Source organism: Quercus lobata, chromosome 11, assembly GCF_001633185.2.
Source record: "Quercus lobata isolate SW786 chromosome 11, ValleyOak3.0 Primary Assembly, whole genome shotgun sequence".
In the NCBI taxonomy this organism is placed as follows: domain Eukaryota; kingdom Viridiplantae; phylum Streptophyta; class Magnoliopsida; order Fagales; family Fagaceae; genus Quercus; species Quercus lobata.
In genome coordinates this window covers 1,465,739-1,487,139 of record NC_044914.1, presented here as the reverse complement: position 1 = coordinate 1,487,139, position 21,401 = coordinate 1,465,739, and the positions used below count along the sequence as shown (strand labels likewise).

Here is a 21,401-nt window from a genome sequence, read left to right as displayed (position 1 = left end):
TAATTGCTCTCTTCTCCTTTCATTCGATTAGTCTATTCTATTATGTTCAAGTTAAAATCATTTTTTTACTTTATCAAAAACTAAAAAATTAAAAGCATTTTTAATTTATGTTATTTTATTTTCAGATATATATATATATATATATTTATATATGTGTACAAGCTTTGGGCCGCAGTACTACTTGTTGGGTCTTTCTAACATCATTCATAGGCTTTGTGGGCTTTGACTGTCAATACCTTCTAAATGTCCCAAATAGAGGAGAGAGATCAAAAGGTAATCTAAAACAGTAAAACACAGAACATGTATTCAACAAGTTTCAAAATAGCAATCAAGAAATACAATGAGACCAGATTTTCTCGTGTGTGTACAACAGAGCAGGAGATACAATAATTACATAAGCACACAATTACAAATAAAAAAATAATTGGTCAGTGCCAAAACTTTCACACGTGACTTGTTACTATAGTTAAGTTCTGCAACAATATGGGCAGTCACCACAATTTCCAAGCAGGCAGAGTGGAAGCTATGGGAACATGGCAAGCGTATATGCGCGTCTCCCTCTACAAATGTCTCCAGACATATACTACAATCCTGTGAAGCTCTTGATACCGCCACTTCAACCTTGCTGCTGAAAACCTCCAGGTGCAAGCAATCTAGAGCCTCCTGACTGAGACCAGGTGGCTTCTTCTTTGGTTTTAACAATAATTGTAGCCTCTCACAAGATGAGAGTTAAAATCGTAAACCGTCACTAACCCACTTATAATACTCTGAAAATGAAATGATTAAGAAAATTTGCAAATTATTAAGTTGATGAGCCTTGATTTAAATCACACTTCCTTCTCTCACAAGTGTGGGTGAAAGGTAAAATCATCGGATGAAAGCACATTAGATATATTTGTAATTTACCAATCAAGTAAAAATATAAAAATAAACCCTCTACTTGTGCTGGCCTTTAATGCCTTAGTAGTGACCCATGTTTCCCTGGGTGAGTTCAACGTAGCAACTGGGGAAAAACTTCTAAGCAACCTATGCCAAAAGTTTTCCTTTAAATCATTAACCGCCTATCTTACCCAATACCAATATACAGATCCATCTACGTGTTTAAATTAAACTTGTGATAAACTAATAATTAAGCAATCATCAAAATTTAAGACATGATCATTCAAACAAATGGGGGGCTAAATTATCAATTTTGGAAATCAAATCCCTCTTAATAGAATTAAGATACTCATCTATACATCATTTCATTTATTCCATGGAACTAGTGCACATCCAAACAGCAGATTTTGAAAATTGGATTTGGCACACCAATCAATTCCATGGCTATCCATGATCTGACAACAGACTAAAAGATTTTGACACACAAAATAAAATCGTATATACAAATGTGAACTGAATATAAGCACAAGAACGTCTCATCATGCAAAAAATGGAGTATAACCAGAGGAATGTTCAGACCTTTTCTTCTCTCCTTGCTCCCTTCGCAGTCATTATCTGTTTCATCAATACTCCTTGACCGATTCCTGGAAATAGACTGAGTAAGTAAATGGAATTTTGATCAGTAGTAAATAGGCACGAGCACAAAAAAAGGCCCTTGGCTTGAATTGGCACCTCTTTCTTTTGCTTTCTTCTCGTTCTCTTTTTTCTGATTGCTCCTTCTCTTTCTGCCTTTTGTAATGAAGCTTATCCGCACATCTATTGAGAACAATCAATAAAATAAAATAAAAAACCATTATAACATGTTTATACATCTTAAATTATGTTGTCATCACAAATTCATAAGTAGACTAATAGAATCAGCAAAAGCCAACTCACCTCTCACAAGTTACCAATTTCACAAGTGCTTGTTTGTTTTCTCCAGCTTCAGAATAACTAAAGTTGACCTGCAATGTAACAATCAAGTAAGATAAGATACAAAACTTAAATGGATAATTTTAGATACTGTTGATAATATAGCTGGATGCTTGTACAGAGGCGCATATATGGGGAAAAATTAACAATAAATATTATCTTCCTCTTTTATCTCAATCTTCTAAGCATAAGGAAAGATGAAAAGAGATCAGTATCACTCATCCCATATGTGCTTAAAGTAGACTTTAGAACTAGTAAGATAGCAGTATGATGCGTAGCATAACATGGACACTAATACAGAATGTGCCAAACTGCCTAGATGCATAATGAAATTCCAACAAGAGTATAGACAATTTTACCTTCTCATTGTATGAGTGATGCTTAACATCCACACCAATGTATATACATACATGCACCACAAACAAGCACTTAATATTTTATAAAACTTCATAGGTCTCAAAAGAGTTACAAAATATAACAATGGCAACATGCTTCCTTTATGTAGAAATTAATCCCAATGAGTTCAGCCACAAAGGAGTCAAGTAAATTAATCTTTTACCACTTAATCATTTAGAGGTGGGTGGGATTGTTACACCATGAATCATATATGACTAAAGCCTTGATAGGCATGGTCAAAGGACTCAAAATTGCAGCTGCTAATAAAAAATGAGAAAACAGTGAAAGCATGACGAGGCCTCTGACAATATTAATATGCACAAACAGAAAGATTTTATTATACATAAAATTTGACAATAATATTTTCCATTGTAACTGCCAAAAGTTAGACCTCCAAGTCTAATCCCATTCATGCAATGACCAAGCACGACAGCAAATTTGAACAAAGAATGGAAACACTAATAAATTGATAACAATGTCTATAGAGGATGATAGTAAATTATAAAAGTGACGATTTTTTTTATCTTTTCATTCCACCATGAAGATAACACCATGTAAATTCTTTAGATCCTCACCCCCATATTGGTTGGTGTGTAAACAGTGTGAAATTCAGTAAAATTGCATCACAAGACCTGTCACCAAATAAACTGCTCATTGCAACTATACACATGATCAGAAGTGGTCTCTCTCCTTACCCACCCTCTTACCTCCCTCAAAACCAATATTCCATGAAGAAATGAACTGGTAATAACTAATTGAATATATTAATTGTAAAATAGAGAAAATCCTTTAAAAAATAATCTCACAAGAAATTTCAGTATTGGTTCTTAAAGTTGCACATGCATGGTCAAAAGACTCACAGCTGTTACCTAGCATTGCCAGAACGATAAATACACTTCACTATTTTTTATTGATAACTTACACACGCACTTAGTAGGTTGTGAACCCATAACCTCACTCTCCACTCATACTTCTGAGAGGAGGAAGTATCATTTGAGTGAGGACTCATTCACAAAAACATAAATAAATGAGATTTAAATTCATCCAAAGCCGTAAGAGAAATTTTCATAAACCAACAAAAAAATTTCCATACCCATAAAATGCTATAGAGATCAATGATGTTACTAAAACACTTGCCTCATTGCTGGCCAAGTCATCTTTTTCATCACAGTGTTTGTTACCACATATGAACTGCCCTGACAAAAAGGGTAAAAAATCAATTCTAAACTCAAGTCCATACCCTACTACAAGATTTATTTTAAAATATAACAAGAATGAATAAACTTGATAATACCACAATGCAATAATTTAATCAAGCAAGGGAGGAAGACTAAGTTTTCAGGAGGTGTTAAGATTAGTAATCAAAATATTTGGTCAAACCTAAAAAATTCAAATCGGAAATCGAAATTTGGCTGGAAGTTGGGAAAAGCTGGGCCAGGTGGGTTGGACTACAGGGGTGCTCTCTATTAGCAGGCTAAGGGGTTAGAACATAAAATCCCTCCAAGGAATCATTAACAGACAAAAATGAAAAAACATCATTACTAAAATAACAAGGGGAAATAAAATACCTTTCCCAGATATGACTTCCTTCTCTGCCCTCCATCTCAGACCAATCTAGACAGAAAATTTTAGATAATAAGTCAAAAACTTATTGTATGTATTTAAACACTAGGTATGAACGTATCAAACAGCAATTAAACAAGTCCCTTTTTTCCCAGAACAGTAACCTATATAGTAAAGCTGATAATGTCTCCAATTTAAATGTCCAAATACTAAGCAAGATACAACAAAGTAGTTCAGGTCATATGGGATAATCAAAATCATTTTTTAAATCCCAACTAAAGAAAAATCACTTCCACTTTCTTTGACTTCCCATAGTTTCCTGTAGCTTATTTGCTAAATTTGAGGCAAAAAGATAAAAGTCAACTTATTTTTAAAAAACCTAGGGTTTTTTTTTTTTTTGGAACGAGAGTTTTTTTGCTTTTTTAGAAAAAACCTAGGACAAAATCCTAACATACACCCAGTGCTATCTAGCAAAAAATTATTTAAAAAAAGAAAAAGAAAAAGAAAATCTGGTTGATTTCCCCTGTAAGATAATATAGCTTTTTTTCCTGTTGATAAGTAAGATGATAACACAGCTCATTTCGATTTCCTTTTTATTAATAAAAACATTTTTTACCCTCCTCTTAAAAAGGTGCAGTTATACTAACACAGATCATATAGGATTCAGATATATGAACCAAAAAGGCAAGCCATGACTGGTGCGTGCATCTTGTCCCTTTAAGGATAGTTACATGTACTAAAGACAGCTCTACCACTAATCTACAATAACTAGGCAAGCATATCGGAATTCAAACTTACAGGACAAAGGGAAGAAAAGTAGAATGAAACAAAAGGAAACATAGGAAGCTAACCTACTTATCACTTTCTTTGTATGACTAGAAAATTCATTGAAGACGAGCTTCAGAAACTCTAAATTGGGCTATTACAAGCTTTAGTCCAAATACATCTAAATAATAAATCAAATTTAAAAAGGTTATAATCACCAGAAATAGGCCTCCTAATATGGTGATGGAACCATCACAGACAAACTATCCACCGTAAGCACGTTCGTATATAAATAAAAGAAAGTTCTTCTAAAGAGACTAAAATTTTAAAAGCATCAAAGTGAAGGTTCATCAGTTCAGTTAAACTTCAAAGTAGAGAACAGGCTCTCAAATTTAAAAAAATCAAAACAAGTAGAAGAAATATCCCAGCAGGCAAGCAAAAAGGATACTAAAAGCATGTCCATTTAATTTGTTCTTTCCATTGCAGAACATTAGACCTTAACCAATTATACCTCATGGTCAAAGTACGTTCACCTAAAGTTATCAAAGGTATGCTCATGAATTGCAGTTACCATATAATTGTTACCTCACATGCGACTCAGTTGTTTTATGGATCAATGGAGTGAAATGACAGAAAACGGAGGATAGAGGAAAGCAAGGAATAGCTAATATGAAGCGAGCAAGTATGCATTTGCATGAGGACAGGTATGTGAATCCACTGGCAATGAGTCAGGCTCACTTGTGGCAGTGATGAGTGATGTTCTCTAGGCAGGTTTTTCTGGCCATTCCATGAGAATTAAATGAATCACTATAACCCAGTTTTTACACATAGAGGTCCATCTAAAAGTGGAGTCAGAGAAGAAAAATGGATCCATCATCAGACCTGAAAATATGGTATCAGATTGATCGATTCAATACTTTCATAACTTCACCATCAAAAGCATTGGTGGCAGTCAATCTTGGTATTGCGCAGATGTATCATGACAATTTTGGCATAAACATATTATTGATGACAAAAAATAGATAATAATTTTCATGTAATGTCCAGACTCACCCTTGGAAAATTCCAAATTGCATATCACAGTAAGCACTGACCTGTTTGCAGAAAGAGGCACCCCTCTCAACCTCTGCAGAATCCTAGCCCTTACAAGCAGCACAGCTCCAGGAAGCCGTCCTCATTTTCAATCAACCTTGGCCTACTTGTGCTGCTTAAATTTTCTGTGTTGGCACTGTTGCTTGAAACAAATTGACTTGTACTTTGCTCAGGTCGAACTGCCGCACACTCCTTATCCAGCCAACACAATATAGAAAATGAGGGGGGAAAAAGTATGAAACTCTAGGCACTGAGCCACTGTACAGATTGATTTTGAATCTCATGCTTTCACCACACTGAAACATAAACAAAACCACCATTATGACTTAGTATCCCAGGTTCATTTTTTAAGGAAAGTATTTTCTCCCCTGAAATTCACCCCAATAATATAGATACCAATTAAACATTGGGTTAAAAAAAAAACTTACATAAACACTCAAATGATGAATATGTCACAAATGAATCTCACATAACCAGTTGCTATTCCTTGTACTTTTCACTCAAAATATGTACTATGCAGAGATGAGAAAATAGAAAACTAAAAAGAGAAGCAGCTCATGCCACCTATCTAATTTTATGCCCTTCTCCCCTAAAATTCAAAAAGTCCGTAGCTTACAAACAAAGCAACAAAACCAAAGTACTTGTAGTATTATTTATAGAAGAAATAGATAATGGCTCCTAACTAGATGTTCAGTGCATTGTGGCACATACTCTTCTCCAGGGTGCTTAATGGCTCTTGACCTGGGCTTTTATCTTTTGTAGTTGGGTCTTCACCCCTCAAATCAGGTTCAAGAATTTGTTTTGACACAAAATCAAAACCATATTTGGTTAATTTACATGGAATAGAAATAGATATTTTGCTTTTGGATGAAATTTTGCTATTTACATGGAAATTAACAAATGAAGGAATTTAAACTGCCATGATTTAAAATCCTATTTATCACAAATTTCATTGTTTGGTTAATTCACACTTGATTCCAAAGAACCAGACCAAAAGTAGTGAATTATTGCTAAAATTGAGATCAAATTTCAATAAGTTATCTGACACCAACCCAAAGAACCCTACAAAGGAATCACATACAAATAGAGAAACTATGATGCCTATGTGTCACTTTACTTACAAAATAGAAATAGGATCTTAGATATTTTGGGAGTAAATTAACTGCCCTTGATGGAGTTTTTGAATTCCCAACTAAACCATCCAACAATTCTTCTAGCTTGAGAATCTCAAGGATAAATGATATCAATCACTAAGTTGCTGCTACAAACTGTAGGCACATCAATTTCAGCTTTTCCACCTTCTGCATTTGACAAATCTAACTATTAAGAACAAACCCCAAAGATAACCAATGAAAATTGGAAATCAAGTTCTTAATATCATCATAACAATTAATTGTCTTTCTCTTTTTCAACAACAATCTTTACTAGTGGTGCTTAGTGATTATTGGATTACTTCCATTTTCAAATGAAAATTATAGATTTTGATAAACTGACATCTCAAGTCAAAGAAATCAGTAGTTTATAATAATATCATGAACAAATTAAGGTCTTTAAATGGCATAAATATTGGCAAAGTCAAATCCATTTCAAAACCTCCTGCTCTATCAAATTAAGGATGGCATAAACATATAAAATCATGCCTACTGAAGTTTGAATTTTCAGAATTGGTGCTGGCTAGTAACGGACTAATAGACAAAAATCCTAATACTCGCATATTATGCTAACAATGGAGAAATGGAATAAAACTCAAAATTTAAAAAAATGGTATGAGTAGCTTCATTATCAGAGAGAGAGACTATGTGATGAACACGTAACTGCTTGTTTTCATAATTTGTCTAAAAATTGAAATAGGTTTTTCACAATTTCTTTCATCTATTCTGCATTTACTTCGGGTTAGTTTCTATTCAAATTATGTTGGTACCAAATCCAATAAATGAGCATCCAAAGATGCAAATGAAACAATGCAACTAAAAAAAAAAAAGAGAGACGTACCTTGGCTTCAAATGCTAAAGAAATGGAATGGGAACAATGAAGAAGAAAATTGTTTCAAGGTTCTTTTTCAGATGGAGGCATATTTCTTCTTCCAAGTTCAATCAAGATTTTCTCATTTTCTTCGATGGAGAATACAAATTGATGTCAGAATCATCATCACTGACAAAGTTATGGGCCATTGAAGAAGAACCCAAATGAAACGCCACACTGGCAGTTGGAAGGTCTATACCAGATGGCGAAGTGTGGCTAGTGTCATCAGGGACAGTGACCTGAGGCTGAGGAGGTGGATAGTTTCTTCCCATGGGAGAAGTGCATGGTGACAAACTCAAATCACATCCATCATCATGAGAGCCTTCCAATGGTGAGTCAGAATCATTATATGTTGTTTCCATTGAATTCAAATTTGAACGCTCCAAACAAGAGTTTAAAATAGAACGCATGGGGCAGTCAGGCTTTGGAACAAGTGGGAGAGTGTTGATGGATAGATCTTGAACACGAGGACAGGCGCAGTTAATATAGAGCCCACAACTTAGGATATGAGATCGATATGATTTACATTCAAATTCTACTAACACACGTTTCAACTTATATATATTTATGGCCTTAAACTCACGTTGATCAAACCTAAAAGCCCATACATGATTACACGTCATATCCATAACCCATTCTTTTTCTGAAGGAATCCAATCAATCTTTATCTCATTAAATTTCAAGGAGGCTTGAATAGTAGCATCCCGTTCATCTGGTTTAAAAACAATACAGTAAATAAATGGTCGATAATAACAACCACAATGACAATCGATCCAGAATGAAATGGAATTTCCAACACTTTGATAATTGAACCACTTTGGAATCTCTGATCCAGGTAGTATAAGTTCATATTCATGTTCATATTGTGATCGCCCAAACTGTTTGCAATAATCAAATTCAAACAAATTTAATCATGTATTTTTGAGAAGGTAAAAAGAGTGCTTCTATATAACATTGAAAGAAAGAGAGAGAGAGAAACACCTGACTAAACAAATTGTTTGATGATTGTGGATGTAGCGAATGGGAGTTTAGTATACACACTTCTCTTAAAGATTGTGGAAGCTTTGGAATTTCCTGAAGATACTTGCAACAATTTATTCCAAGTCTCTCTAATCTGGTAAACTTAGCGATGCTTTTCGGGATGGTAATAATATTGATTTCATTTAAATATAGACGTTCCAATACAGGAAAGTAATCAGACTTCATCAAAAACTCTAATTCAATTAGATTTCCAACATTACTCATATCTAGATTTTGAACATTGCTTAGATCTAGAAACAAATATGACTTTAGAAAAGTAGAACATTCACACCAGGGTCTCGATTTGCCAGTATATATAAATAATATCTCAGGCGGTGGTAATTCATAGATGATATCTTCAAGATCCACAATATTTTTACAACAATATCCATATAAACCACGAAACTGCAAAACTACATAAGACCTGATACGGCAGCCGTCGAAGAAAAATAAATCAAGACTTGAGCAGAATGAAATATCCAAAATGTCGAGAGATTTCCACGTGAGATGGCTTGGAAAATTTTGAAGTTTTTCACAACCAAAAAGATACAATTTTTGAAGCTTATCAAGAAATCCAATGGACTCATGACACCCAACTAAATTTTTGCAAAATGAAAGGTCCAACTTCTCTAAGTTTGGGGCACATAAATTAGGTAATTTTGTAATAGACTCACATTCATAGAGCTCGATACTTTTCAAATTCTGGAATTGAAACTCCTGTAGAAAAAAAAAAATAAAAAATTACGTTCAACAAACTTTAAATTAAAAAATTTTGAACATAATTTTTAAAGAAAACCATACCTGCTTAAATAACTTCGCTAACCGAATGCGACTACATGGCATCTTGAGTGTAACAAGTTTTTGAGGACAAAAATTGGATGGTAAGGGAAAAGGATAATTAGGCAATTGAAGCAACTTTAATCCGTTGGGGAGATATTTAAGTTCTTCACAAATGTGGACATTATCAACTATAAGAAATTTGAGATTTCTCATCCCTTCAAAAGCATTAGCTACCAATGTCACCGTTGTTGGTTTATGGGAGCACAACATTATGCCTTGAATTTCATCTGAACCCTATTTGGATAGAGCATTGGGTGGAACACAATGCACAATAGAATTTGTCAACATCATAACAATTTGAAATTTTAAACAAAATAGGTTAGTGATAAACTTATATTTTTCTAAACATTAAAAAGAAAAAAATAATTGATTTTTTTTTTTTTGATTAAAAAAGAAGTGAAGAAAAAGAAGTTATACCGTATTTTCTGTAAGAACTTTTAAAGCATCATCATAACACCATAGCCTTGTACGTTTTCCAAGCACATTTGATTCTTGTTGAACAATTTCTCTACCCATTTGTTGTATCAAGTCATGCATCCATAACTTGTCAAATTCAACCCTTATGAGACATTTATCAATGAGTTTTGGAATACCAGAATCCGGATATAAATTGCAAGCAGCTAAGATATCCACAATGTAATTTTTGGACAATCCTTGGAAGAAACATGCAATATCGAGGAAAATATCCTGTTCATTTTTGTCCAATCCTTCAAAACTTACTTTTAGTATATTTTGAATATCTTCGTTTGGAATATTCTTATACTTTTCTAATTCACTTTCCCATTCACGAATGCTTCTTCCACGCAAATCGGAACCAATGATTTGTAGAGCTAATGGAAGGCCATTGGCATAACATATGAATTGATTTGTAAGAAGTAAATAATTTGCCTCAGGTTCGCTTTTATTGAAGGCGTGCTTACTAAAGAGTTGAAGAGCTTCATGTCGATCCAATTGCACCACCTTGTAGATTAAAGGATAAATTTCAAGAGTGGTTAGCACATGTCTGTCTCTTGTGGTTATAATAACTCTACTTCCATTAGCAAGCCAATTGCATTTTCCAAGAAAATTTTCTACTTGGCCCAATTTATCCACATCATCAAGAATCAAAAGAATCTTTTTACATGAAAGTCTTTCTTTGATCACATTGATTCCTTTGGATGTACTGTGCACCTTAAATTCTTTGCCCCCTAAGATCTCAGAAAGAAGTTGCTCTTGTAGTTCAATTATGCTACGATCTGTTCTTGAATTTTCTCTAACATTCATTAGGAAGCTACTTCCTTCAAAATGATTAGCAACTCTATTATAAACAGCTTTTGCAATTGTAGTCTTTCCTATTCCTCCAAGGCCATGAATTCCAACCACGTGAACATCATTTGACTTAATGTTTAAAAGACGTTCTACGACTTTTGCACGAGAATCTACTCCAATTGGGTATTTAGCAACAAATAACTTTGTGCGATTTAATTTGGTACTTGATACCACTCTAATAATTCCTTGGATACACTGATATTCAGGAGAACTGCCAATTGTAGAGCATAGGAAACATAGTTAGACTAGCTGGAAATATAAATACAAAAATGAACTAAATTCAAGATGATTAGATGTGTGAATTACAAGTGACACATTTTTTAAATTAAGTAAATGTGCATGTATCCTACATCACTAACCCATTTATAATACTCTAAAAATGAAATGATTAAGAAAATTTGCAAATTATTAAGTTGATGAGCCTTGATTTAAATCACACTTCCTTCTCTCACAAGTATGGGTGAAAGGTAAAATCATCGGATGAAAGCACATTAGATGTGTTTGTAATTTACTAATCAAGTAAAAATATAAAAATAAACCTTCTGTTTGTGTTGGCCTTTAATGCCTTAGTAGTAGCAGTGCTCTTAGTGCCTTAGTAGATAGCAGTAGCAAATATTTTCGTAATTTGGTATTTAGTGGTCATAACAAAAGCATCGGAGGTTTGTAAGCTATAAAAAGACACAAGATTAGTGATTGGATACATACCCATCCTCATAATGCCATCCAGACAAACTAGCTGCTTCACATAAAGCTGCCCTCCACCTCAGCACTTTCTCTATGTTATTCTCGAATTTTTTTTCATGTGTAGTCAGTGCTAATCCAAAACTACCTTCCTGCTTGCGTACTTCAGATGGATCCACTTTGTAAAAAACTGGTAAAACTTTTTGTCCATTTTTCTCACACTCAAGAATTTTGGTAAGTTCTTCGAGGCACCAAGTGGAAAATGCATAATTTTGAGAGAATATGATAATTGAAATCATTGATGATTTAATGGCTTTGATAAGTTCCTCTGAAATTTTTTCACCTCTTTGGAGATCTTTATTATCAATGAAGGTGTTGAAACCTTTGTCACACAAAGCCTGATATAAATGGCCAGTAAAACCATGACGAGTATCTTCACCTCTAAAACTCAAGAAGACATCATAGTCCCACTTCTGAGTGGAAGAAGAAAAGGAGTCTCCCTCATCGGTCGGGAAAGCCGCCATCAAGATCTATGAGGAGAAGATTGGAAAGATCAGAGATGTGATAAAATGAGAAGTACAAGAGATGAGTAAACCACCCCCCCCCCCAAAAAAAAAAGTGTCTTTTGAGAAAGAGCAATATGAATGGAACACTCAGGTTGAATGAACAATTAGGAAGGGGAATAGGAATGAAGGCCTTGAGAAAGAGCCTTTAAATCAACAACAACATAAACAAAGACCCAAATGCAAATTGAGAAAAAGGGAAAAGCTGAGAGAAAGTACCTGTAGAGTGGAGAAAGATCAGCGACGGGGTTTGGGTCAGTAACAGCTCGGAGATGGGGCGTGGCTTGCGTGGGTCGGCAATGGCTTATTGAGCAGAGAGCTTCGGTGAGTATGATGTATGAACGGAGTTGGACTTCGAAGATGGGTGAGGAGGATGAGTAATCGGGTCGGCGATGGTGCGTGGGGTCGACGGTGAGGAAGATGGATGAACGGAGCTGGGCTTCGAAGATGGGTGGGAAGGATGATGAATCGGGTCGTCGATGGTGAAAATGAGCGCTCAGGTTGAATGAACAATTAGGAAGGGGAATAGGAAAGGCCTTTATAGCAGAGAAATCCCTACGCGTCTTCAGTTTTCCTAAGCAGTTAAAGTAGAAATTGCAAACCAGTGTCTTTTTGTTTTTGACTCACCGTCTCTATTCCATAGAAAAAGAAAAAAAAAGTAGTTTTAGACTACGTCAACCTCTTCCTCGAAGTTTCCATGGTGCAATCTTTCCAACCGGTCCCACGCGGTTTCAACTTTCCTTCCAACAAGTAAAAGTTGATTTGATCCACCACATTTCACTCTCACGGGTACGAAGGTTCTGATCGGAAACTTGGAAGGTGTGATAAATTAGTTGGGTTTAAGATCAAAAAGTTTTGACATAATTATTAATTGATTTTTCATTTCTAATGATATTAGCCTGAGTAATAATAGAATCACAAACTATTTTACAATATTTTTATAAAATGTTGAAACTATCAATCTTTTATTGATTTTGTCTAGACCTATTATTAATATCACTTTTTCATTTATCAATAATCAATCACCACATCAACAGTTTATAAATTTTTTTGTAAAATAATTTGTATCTCTAATATTATTCATATTAACAAATATATTAAAGATAGAGTGTCAATTGTCAATGATTCTAGTCTTTCTTCTTTTTTTTTTTTTTTTTTTTTTTTTTTCCATAGAATATCAATTATTTTTTAACAAAGATTCTCTCAAAATTAGTTTGAAAAAAACTCTTTAAATTTTTTATATGTCTTTATATTAAGAGTAAATTTTAAAAATCTAACATCTGAATTTTTTATATGTCTTTATATTATATTCTCATGCCTGTAAAATTTCAATAAAAATCAAAGAAAAAATGCAAAACAATGGCTTTTTGTTTTAGAATTTCCTAAGAAGTTAAGTAGAAATTGCAAAACAATGACTTTTTGTTTTAGACTTTGCTCAAAAGTTAACTAGAAATTGCAAAATAATGACTTTAATTTATTCCATGGATAAAGAAAAAAAGCAGTTAAATATGCCAAACATAAAAAGCACAGAAGATGATCTTTCTCCGCATTCTGGTGCTGACGTTTTGAATATTATGTTTTGGGATTTTTTAAAAAAATAACCAAATCCCTCAAACTATTTTATTAGTAAGGTAATGTTTCAAACTATTTTTGTTTCTAACAATCCAGAAGACTCGATTTTGCCATTTGAAAATGAACTTGGAAATCGAGTGTGAGACACTCGATTTTCTCATACTCGATTTCCAAGTGCATTTTCAAATGGCAAAATCAAGTCCTCTGAACTCGAATTGTTAGAAATGAAAATAGTTTGAAACGTTGCCTAACTAATAATATAGTTTTGGATTTATAGTTATTTTTTAAGAAAATCCTATGTTTTGAGGTGGCGGGGTGCCCTCAATAAAAACCAAAATATGCATCCCACATAAGAAAACATCATCCTTCTCTCAATTTAAATAAAATTAAAAAAAAAAAAAAAAAAGCCACTTATTAGCATAGTTGATTTTTCCTCATCTTTTGTCTTAGTGTATTTTTTATATAGATATAATTGTTTCTCTTATATGTATTTCTTGTTGGCATATTTTATAGAAAAAGTAATTGATGATTGTCTTTGTTTTACTTGTCAAACATTATTAAGAAAACTCAAAAAGCCTTAAATCTAAATGTTTTTGGGTCAGTTATGGATCCTCAACATATTAATTTGTGTCAGTCACATGTATTCTTTTCCTTTATTCTATTCTATCAGAAGTCATATTTTCTATTACTTTCATAATTGTCAAGTCTTTTTTTTTTTTTCTACTAATGTTATTTTGGGTATTTTTCTACGCTTTTTTGGTTTCACTCAATTTGGATGGTCTCACTATTTCTTATCGATGTATTGATCGCTTTCCTCTAAACATTATTAAGAAAACATAACCAACAAAAAAAAAAAAAAAAAACTATTTCATCAATAACTTTAGCATTCAAAACCAAAGGGAAGTAAGGGTAAGAGAAAAATAAAATAAGGAAGCAATAATTTCAATTAAAGAGCAGGAAAAACATTACTATTACCTCTAAAAATTAATTAAAAAAAAAAAAAATTTTGTTGGCAATAACTTGTTATTTTTTCTGAAAATTTGTAGGTAAGCAATTAAATTAAATTTACCAAATTATAAATTGATTAAAATAGTTCTTTTAGTTTCTATATATTAATATTGTTAATTTTAGTGTGTTATGTTGCATGTATATGTGTATGTGATACTTTTTACTCATAATTTTTATAAATTAAAAAAGAAAAGAAAATATAAAGAAAGAGAAACATCAACAACAACAACTTTGTACCTCTCTAAATTCAAATCATGACTTCCTCACTACTTGAAGGTGGATTTCACTCATAAGTTCAAGTTTGAATGCTAATTATTTATTGCACTAATTGAAGGTGTTGTGTCATATTACAAACAAATTTAATAAATATATTAGAACTACTAAATAATTTTACTATAAATACTTATAAGTTGACTTGACAATAAATATAATTAGTGTCATTTAAATAATATAATAAATAAATATCTGAATTTATTTTAGTAGTAATACATCAGTTTTAAGGTTTATGTAGTGAAATTTAATAACATAAAAAATATATATCTAACTTATGTTTTATTAGTGACATATCAATTTAAAGGTTTATATAATAAAATTTGTAATATCTTTAGCGTTCCTCAACAAATTTTATAGAACAATAGTACATAAAATAATTTTCATGCCTCTGTAAAATAATGAACTATGAAGAAATGAAATTATTACTCTGCTGATCCAAAAGATATTGAATGTCAAGATAGACCCCAATAAAAAGTTGAAAGCATTAGTTATTAGTTATCGGACAGAATTTTCTTCTTATATTTTGTTACTTGGTGACTTTAACTAGTATTCGTGTGTAATTCTAAAAATTATGTGCTTTGCTAAATGGTTTAATTCATTTACATTATATCATTTGCATCGTCATGTAATAGGTTGAAAGAGACTCCTTCAATCTGATTCGCAGAAAACTTTGTCTTTAGTTATACTAACAGTCGAAATGGTAGCTAGGTAGCACTAATTTAGATGATCATTGCTCATGTTCTTATATATAATTAATCATTGACAAGGGCAAGCAAAATGATGCTTATTAGCTTAGTTCAATAACAAGTGCTGACATGCGTGTATTGATCTTTTTCTTTTGAGAATCGACATGCGTGTATTGATCTAATGCTTATAGCAAAGGTCACCGAGGGAATAATAAGATTTTTATCAAATGCAAAATATATGTGGTTCTCCGGTTCTGGAATAGCCAAATGAGTAGGAAATAATAACGTTTGTTTACTTAGTTTGTTGAAGGTTTGAATGGAAGGAAGGAAGGATGAGCTACCACTTCCACCCCACTGTTACTTTCCTTTGAACAAATTCAAGAACAGAGCCACGTGACTCTTGCTCTGTCATTGTCTGCAAAGTTGAGACTTGCAGTGCTGTTCACAAGCATTAGACCCCATCTTGTCCTCAGAGAGTTCACTCCCCACAGTTTTCCCTCCACTCAAATATGTGTTGTTACTCACAACACTTAATTATATATCAATCACCATGGTCCTCTACTTTTTAAGAAGAAAAAAAATTAAAATTCATTTTCTTTTTGGGTTTTTTAGTGGTTCTAAGAAGTAAGACACTTCATAATCTCCAATGTTCATTTGATAGTATCATGCATGTGCCCTAAATGTTTAATTGGTGACATTAGTTTTATTATCAATGCTACAAACTACATCTTCAAATTTTAGTTAAATTTTTTTTTTAGGTTTTTTCTTTTTGTTTGAAATGACCTAATATAATATTAAGAACACCAAAGTTTAATTTTATTGGACCTAAAACAAATTTGGGTGGTCACAACTTTTTTTTTAAGGATAAACAACTCATAAAACTTTTAAAATATATATATATATATATATATATATATATAATTATTATTACTTTTCCAAATTAGGAACCTTTCATAATTGATTCACGATTGTGTTTGGTTTTGAATATATAAAATCAATAAATTTGAAGAACAATTGTTAATATAAATTGTGGGGCCCAAATAATTTATGGGCCAGACCCATTTACCCGTGGGGAGTCCAAAGGCCCAAGCCGAGGAGGGCTATGGCCCAGGCTCGATAATATGAAGCATAAAAATAGCCTCGGGATACAGCCGAGGACAGTTTAGTCCTCGGCAGACCCAAAGTCCCACCGGAAAGAGGGGCAAAAACGGTATAGGACTAAGCTTGAAAGAAAATCTAAAATATCCAGGGAAAGCTGCCCTTACTGCCATTCAATACTCTGCACCTGACAGAGCCGTATTTTTCGGCTTTTACAACCACCCCCAACAACTTTAGGTATAGACTGATGGGACAAGTATCAGTCTTGGAAAGGTTGACCCTATACGTGGACGAAAGACAGTGAACGCAGGCTAGTATAAAAGGAAAAATAAGTAATCTAAAGAAGAGGCTGTGAAAAATGGCCAAAAACCAGAGCCTCCCAGCCCACCTCCAGGAGAAAGACTCCAGGGGTGAAGAAAACTTAACCATGCATGAACACCATGAAAAACCCACCGCCTGGTGACCAAGGCCTAGCCTTTCAAACCCACGCTCTACAAATGATGTTGTTTGGGCCATTTCACGTGCGAACCCAACACTGTTATGGTTCGTTACAGAATCGTGTCCTTACAATTGGCGCCGTCTGTGGGAATAGGCTTATGTGTGTTGGCATAGGCGGTAGGTCGAGAGAGTTCCTTTGTCATTTCTAACAACTGGTTATAGAGTTTTAGTGTAAAGTTCCGCTAGGGGCTACGCTTATTGACTAGGGGCTACGCTTGGTAGCGTTAATCGCACGGATAATTCTAGAAGCTTGGTCGAGGAGTTAACTCCCCTAAAGCCAAGGTCCCACGCAAAGAGGAAAACTGGGTTTTGGACAGAACCAAGGCATTGCATGGTCCTCAGACTCAAGCCTATGGGGAAACCAACTACTTGGATGAGAAAACTGGGTTTTGGACAGAACCAAGGCATTGCATGGTCCTCGGACTCAAGCCTATGGGGAAACCAACTACTTGGATGAGAAAACTGGGTTTTGGACAGAACCAAGGCATTGCATGGTCCTCGGACTCAAGCCTATGGGGAAACCAACTACTTGGATGAAAAAAGTTTTGGGAACCAAGGCATTGCATGGTCCTCGGACTCAAGCCTATGGGGAAACCAACTACTTGGATGAGAAAACTGGGTTTTGGACAGAACCAAGGCATTGCATGGTCCTCGGACTCAAGCCTATGGGGAAACCAACTACTTAGATGAGAAAAAGAATGAGTTTTGTAAGGTTGGCTACTTAATAACAATTCTAAATTACTCAATCCTCGGCTCAAATACTGTAAAAGGTCAATGCCAATAGGAGTGTTAAGAAGATGGTGAAACGCCCCACTATTCAGTAGCCTAGGGGGGCTGTTCATTTTGCGGGTGATACGTCCTCGGATGGTTACTTCCTACACCGCATCGAGCATTGAGCTATCATCTCGGCTAGTTTTGGGGTAAGTATCGTTTTTCACAGGTCGGCATTGTTGTGCCAAACAACTCTATTAAAGTTATGGTGATATCTTTTTCTTAGCAAGCATTTTGGCCCTAGGTGTCATTGATTCAAATGCTACATTATTGTGCCGAATAGCACTTGCAAATTCGTAATAGCGCCTTCTCTTTGATAAAGGATTAGGGCCCCAAGTATTGTACTCTAAGGTCGGCGGTATTGTGCCAGGCCGACTCAGTAAGCTCATCATAATGTCCTTTCTTTTCCCGCCTAATGGGAGTTTCAGCCCTAAGTATCATTTGTTCGATTCAGTATTATTAAGCCGGATTGTTTTTATAAACACAGAGCAAAATCTTTTTATTAACTGGGACTTTGGTCCTAGACGTCGGTCACGGTTTAAAAATAAAAAGAATTCACAAGATTGTATGTCTATGCACTGCGTTATCATTTCGAAAAAATAGAGATAGAACATGTGAAGTAAAGTGATAACAATTTTTATTAATATAAAGGTGTATTACAACGTACAAAGGAGGGCTTAAACAAGCCTATACAAAAGGTAGATTGCCAAAACAATAAAAAAAAAAAAAACAATACATTAAGTAAACAGTCAGGTCTCTTTTTAAACTCGTCTCCGAAATCCTTCCAAACTCTGCCTCAGTAGCGCCCATATTGAGAGAAGGACCTTCTTCAGAAGAAGATGGAAGAGATGAATGAAGAAGATGGAAGAGATGAATGAAGAAGATGGAGGAGATGAATGAAAAGAAGGAGGAGTAAAAGAGGGAGAAGGAAAAGCACCAGAATGGATCTGGTGGTGGAAAGAAGAAGAAAGAGAGGCAAAAGGAGACACCAGTGAACGAAGAGAGGAAGAAGCAGGGGCACTTGGTCCCTGCCTCAGTCCTGACTCCTAACACACTGGTGCCATGTTAGGTATGCTCATGAGAGAGCGGTTGGTACTGATGATGGGTGTCCTCGACTCAGTCACGCCGAAAGTTTGACGTGACGAGTCCCTGCTTCGGATTTTGGCTGAAAGGAAGGTGAGATAGATTTTGAGTCTTCGCCATCCCTGCCCTGTCCGAGCCATTACGAGCTTTATTGGAACGTGGTGTTTACCGGGGGGGGGGGGGTATGGTTCTTTCATTACTCGTTGTTATGGTGAACGTATTATGATTTAGTGTATAACTAGTGGGTAAAGTAAACGCTAAGGGAGGCTAAGGATTTCAGATCTCAGAAGAATAAAAAGGGTCTTTGTACGAGAGCGAAAGCCTCCTACTTGTCTTCTTATAGGAATGGCAAAACGGAAGGTATTAAATTCGTCCAGGTTTCCAAAAGAATCTGTAAACAAAGATGTATCCGTTCCACTTCCCCACCTCATCAAACAAACCGTCGAATTTAAATAAGTCTCGTAAATAGAAGTCATTAAAAGCACGTTTTGGATAACCAAACAACGAGAACGCATCAGGAGTAAAATCAAAAGAATGTCTCGTAGGCCGGTACATTTCCTAGGCAAATGGAAAACCGCCAGCATTAGTGAAAGGTCGAATTAATTGAGCCATAATAAAGGCTCGGTATTACCAAAACCCCCATTTTCCAACCAAGAGGTTGGACAGCAGGGTTTTGAGGGGCTATTGTGGGGCCCAAATAATTTATGGGCCATACCCATTTACTCGTGGGGAGTCCAAAGGCCCAAGCCGAGGTGGGCTATGGCCTAGGCTCGATAATATGAAGCACAAAGATAGCCTCGGGATACAGCCGAGGACAGTTCAGTCCTCGGCAGACCCAAAGTCCTACCGGAAAGAGGGGCAAAAACGGTATAGGACTAAATTTGAAAGAAAATCTAAAATATCCAAGGAAAGCTGCCCTTACTGCCATTCAATACTCTGCACCTGACAGAGCCGTATTCTTCGGCTTTTACAACCATCCCCAACGATTTTGGGTATGGGCTGATGGGACAAGTATCAGTCTTGGAAAGTTTGACCCTATACGTGGACGAAAGACAGTGAACGCAGGCTAGTATAAAAGGAAAAATAAGTAATCTAAAGAAGAGGCTGGGAAAAATGGCCAAAAACCAGAGCCTCCCAGCTCACCTCTAGGAGAAAGACTCCAGGGGTGAAGAAAACTTAACCATGCATGAACACCATGAAAAACCCACCGTCTGGTGACCAAGACCTAACCTTTCAAACCCACGCTCTACAAATGATGTTGTTTGAGCCATTTCACGTGCAAACCCAACACTGTTACGGTTCGTTACAGAATCGTGTCCTTACATAAATTATTTGATTTAAATTTGCCATTGGCCTAAGTAGCCTACTGGCACCCAAGTACCCTTGTGTTGTGATGCTCGGGGTTCTAACCCCTGCAATCACCTAGCAACAAAAAATTATTTGATATAAATTTAATCACACATTATGATAAGAGTTTGGAGATTTTGTTATTTTTTTAATACCAAAAAAAAAAACATTTGAGATATTATTAATTCGAAATGACATCTAACACAGCTTTCCAAAAAAAAGAAATGACATCTAACACATGGTCATTTTTGTTGGGTGCATCATAGCACCGTGGGTCCAGCCCACACTTGATAAAACACCCATTAAAGAGGTAGCTGGACAAGCCACAAAAGTAAGCCTATTTTCTTCTTGGGCAGTGACTTAGGCGTGTTGGACACGCTGAGTAGAAAAAGAAGAAAAGAAATGGGTTGATGCAAGGCTATTCGGCATTTAGGGGAGAGCTGTAGAAAAAAGAAATTGGTTAAAGCAAAGGCAAGACAAATGAGTTGTATTTATTGTGATTTGATGTCAAGAATGTGAAAGAAAGAAAGAAAAAGGGAAAAGATGAGAAGTCTAAGCAAAAAGGGTGAAGAGGAGAAGTCTAAGCAAGTGGAGAAATTATAAGATCGTTGGGAATAAGTGATGATGTACATCATTTTATTAAAAGATTTTAATTTATTTAAAATTATTGAGTTATAATTTTTTTTAAATAAAAATTTATTATTGACTCAACAATTTTAAACAAGTGGGAGTCTTTTGGTGAAATAGTGAATAAGTAACGTTGTCTATTAGAGGATTGTATAATTTCTCGAACGAGTGAGACTGAGAATGGTGTAGTCTTGAAGAACCGCGTGACTAAGAGCAAGCAAAAGAGAGAGAAAAATAGAGAGAGTAAAAGAAAATTGTGAGAGATACATAGTAAGGAAGAGAGTAGTGGGTGAAAAGTAAAAGATATTTTTTTCTTTGCTTAAGTTATATCTCTAAG

The 21,401-nt window shown here is 34.8% G+C and overlaps 1 protein-coding gene across 16 annotated transcripts; it reads right to left on the bottom strand.

Moving 5' to 3' along the window:
- Positions 1 to 693: 693 nt before the first annotated feature.
- Positions 694 to 12,724, bottom strand: LOC115968678 (TMV resistance protein N-like). 16 transcript variants are annotated; one of them, XM_031088144.1, is made up of 15 exons: positions 12,321 to 12,724; positions 11,563 to 12,068; positions 9,967 to 11,068; positions 9,511 to 9,783; positions 8,671 to 9,426; positions 7,660 to 8,567; positions 6,789 to 6,968; positions 5,670 to 5,963; positions 5,161 to 5,457; positions 3,816 to 5,071; positions 3,341 to 3,443; positions 1,816 to 1,883; positions 1,612 to 1,695; positions 1,459 to 1,523; positions 694 to 767 (listed from the first exon to the last, which is right to left on the bottom strand). In XM_031088144.1, exons 2-6 carry the CDS (start codon positions 12,060 to 12,062, stop codon positions 7,761 to 7,763), a joined length of 3,438 nt encoding a protein of 1,145 aa, XP_030944004.1. In that variant the 5' UTR covers positions 12,063 to 12,068; positions 12,321 to 12,724; the 3' UTR covers positions 694 to 767; positions 1,459 to 1,523; positions 1,612 to 1,695; positions 1,816 to 1,883; positions 3,341 to 3,443; positions 3,816 to 5,071; positions 5,161 to 5,457; positions 5,670 to 5,963; positions 6,789 to 6,968; positions 7,660 to 7,760. The 16 variants fall into 16 exon arrangements, with proteins under 16 accessions (XP_030944004.1, XP_030944005.1, XP_030944009.1 ...); XM_031088145.1 differs by having other exon boundaries at positions 3,341 to 3,438; XM_031088149.1 differs by having other exon boundaries at positions 3,816 to 3,861.
- Between the last annotated feature and the right edge of the window lie 8,677 nt (positions 12,725 to 21,401).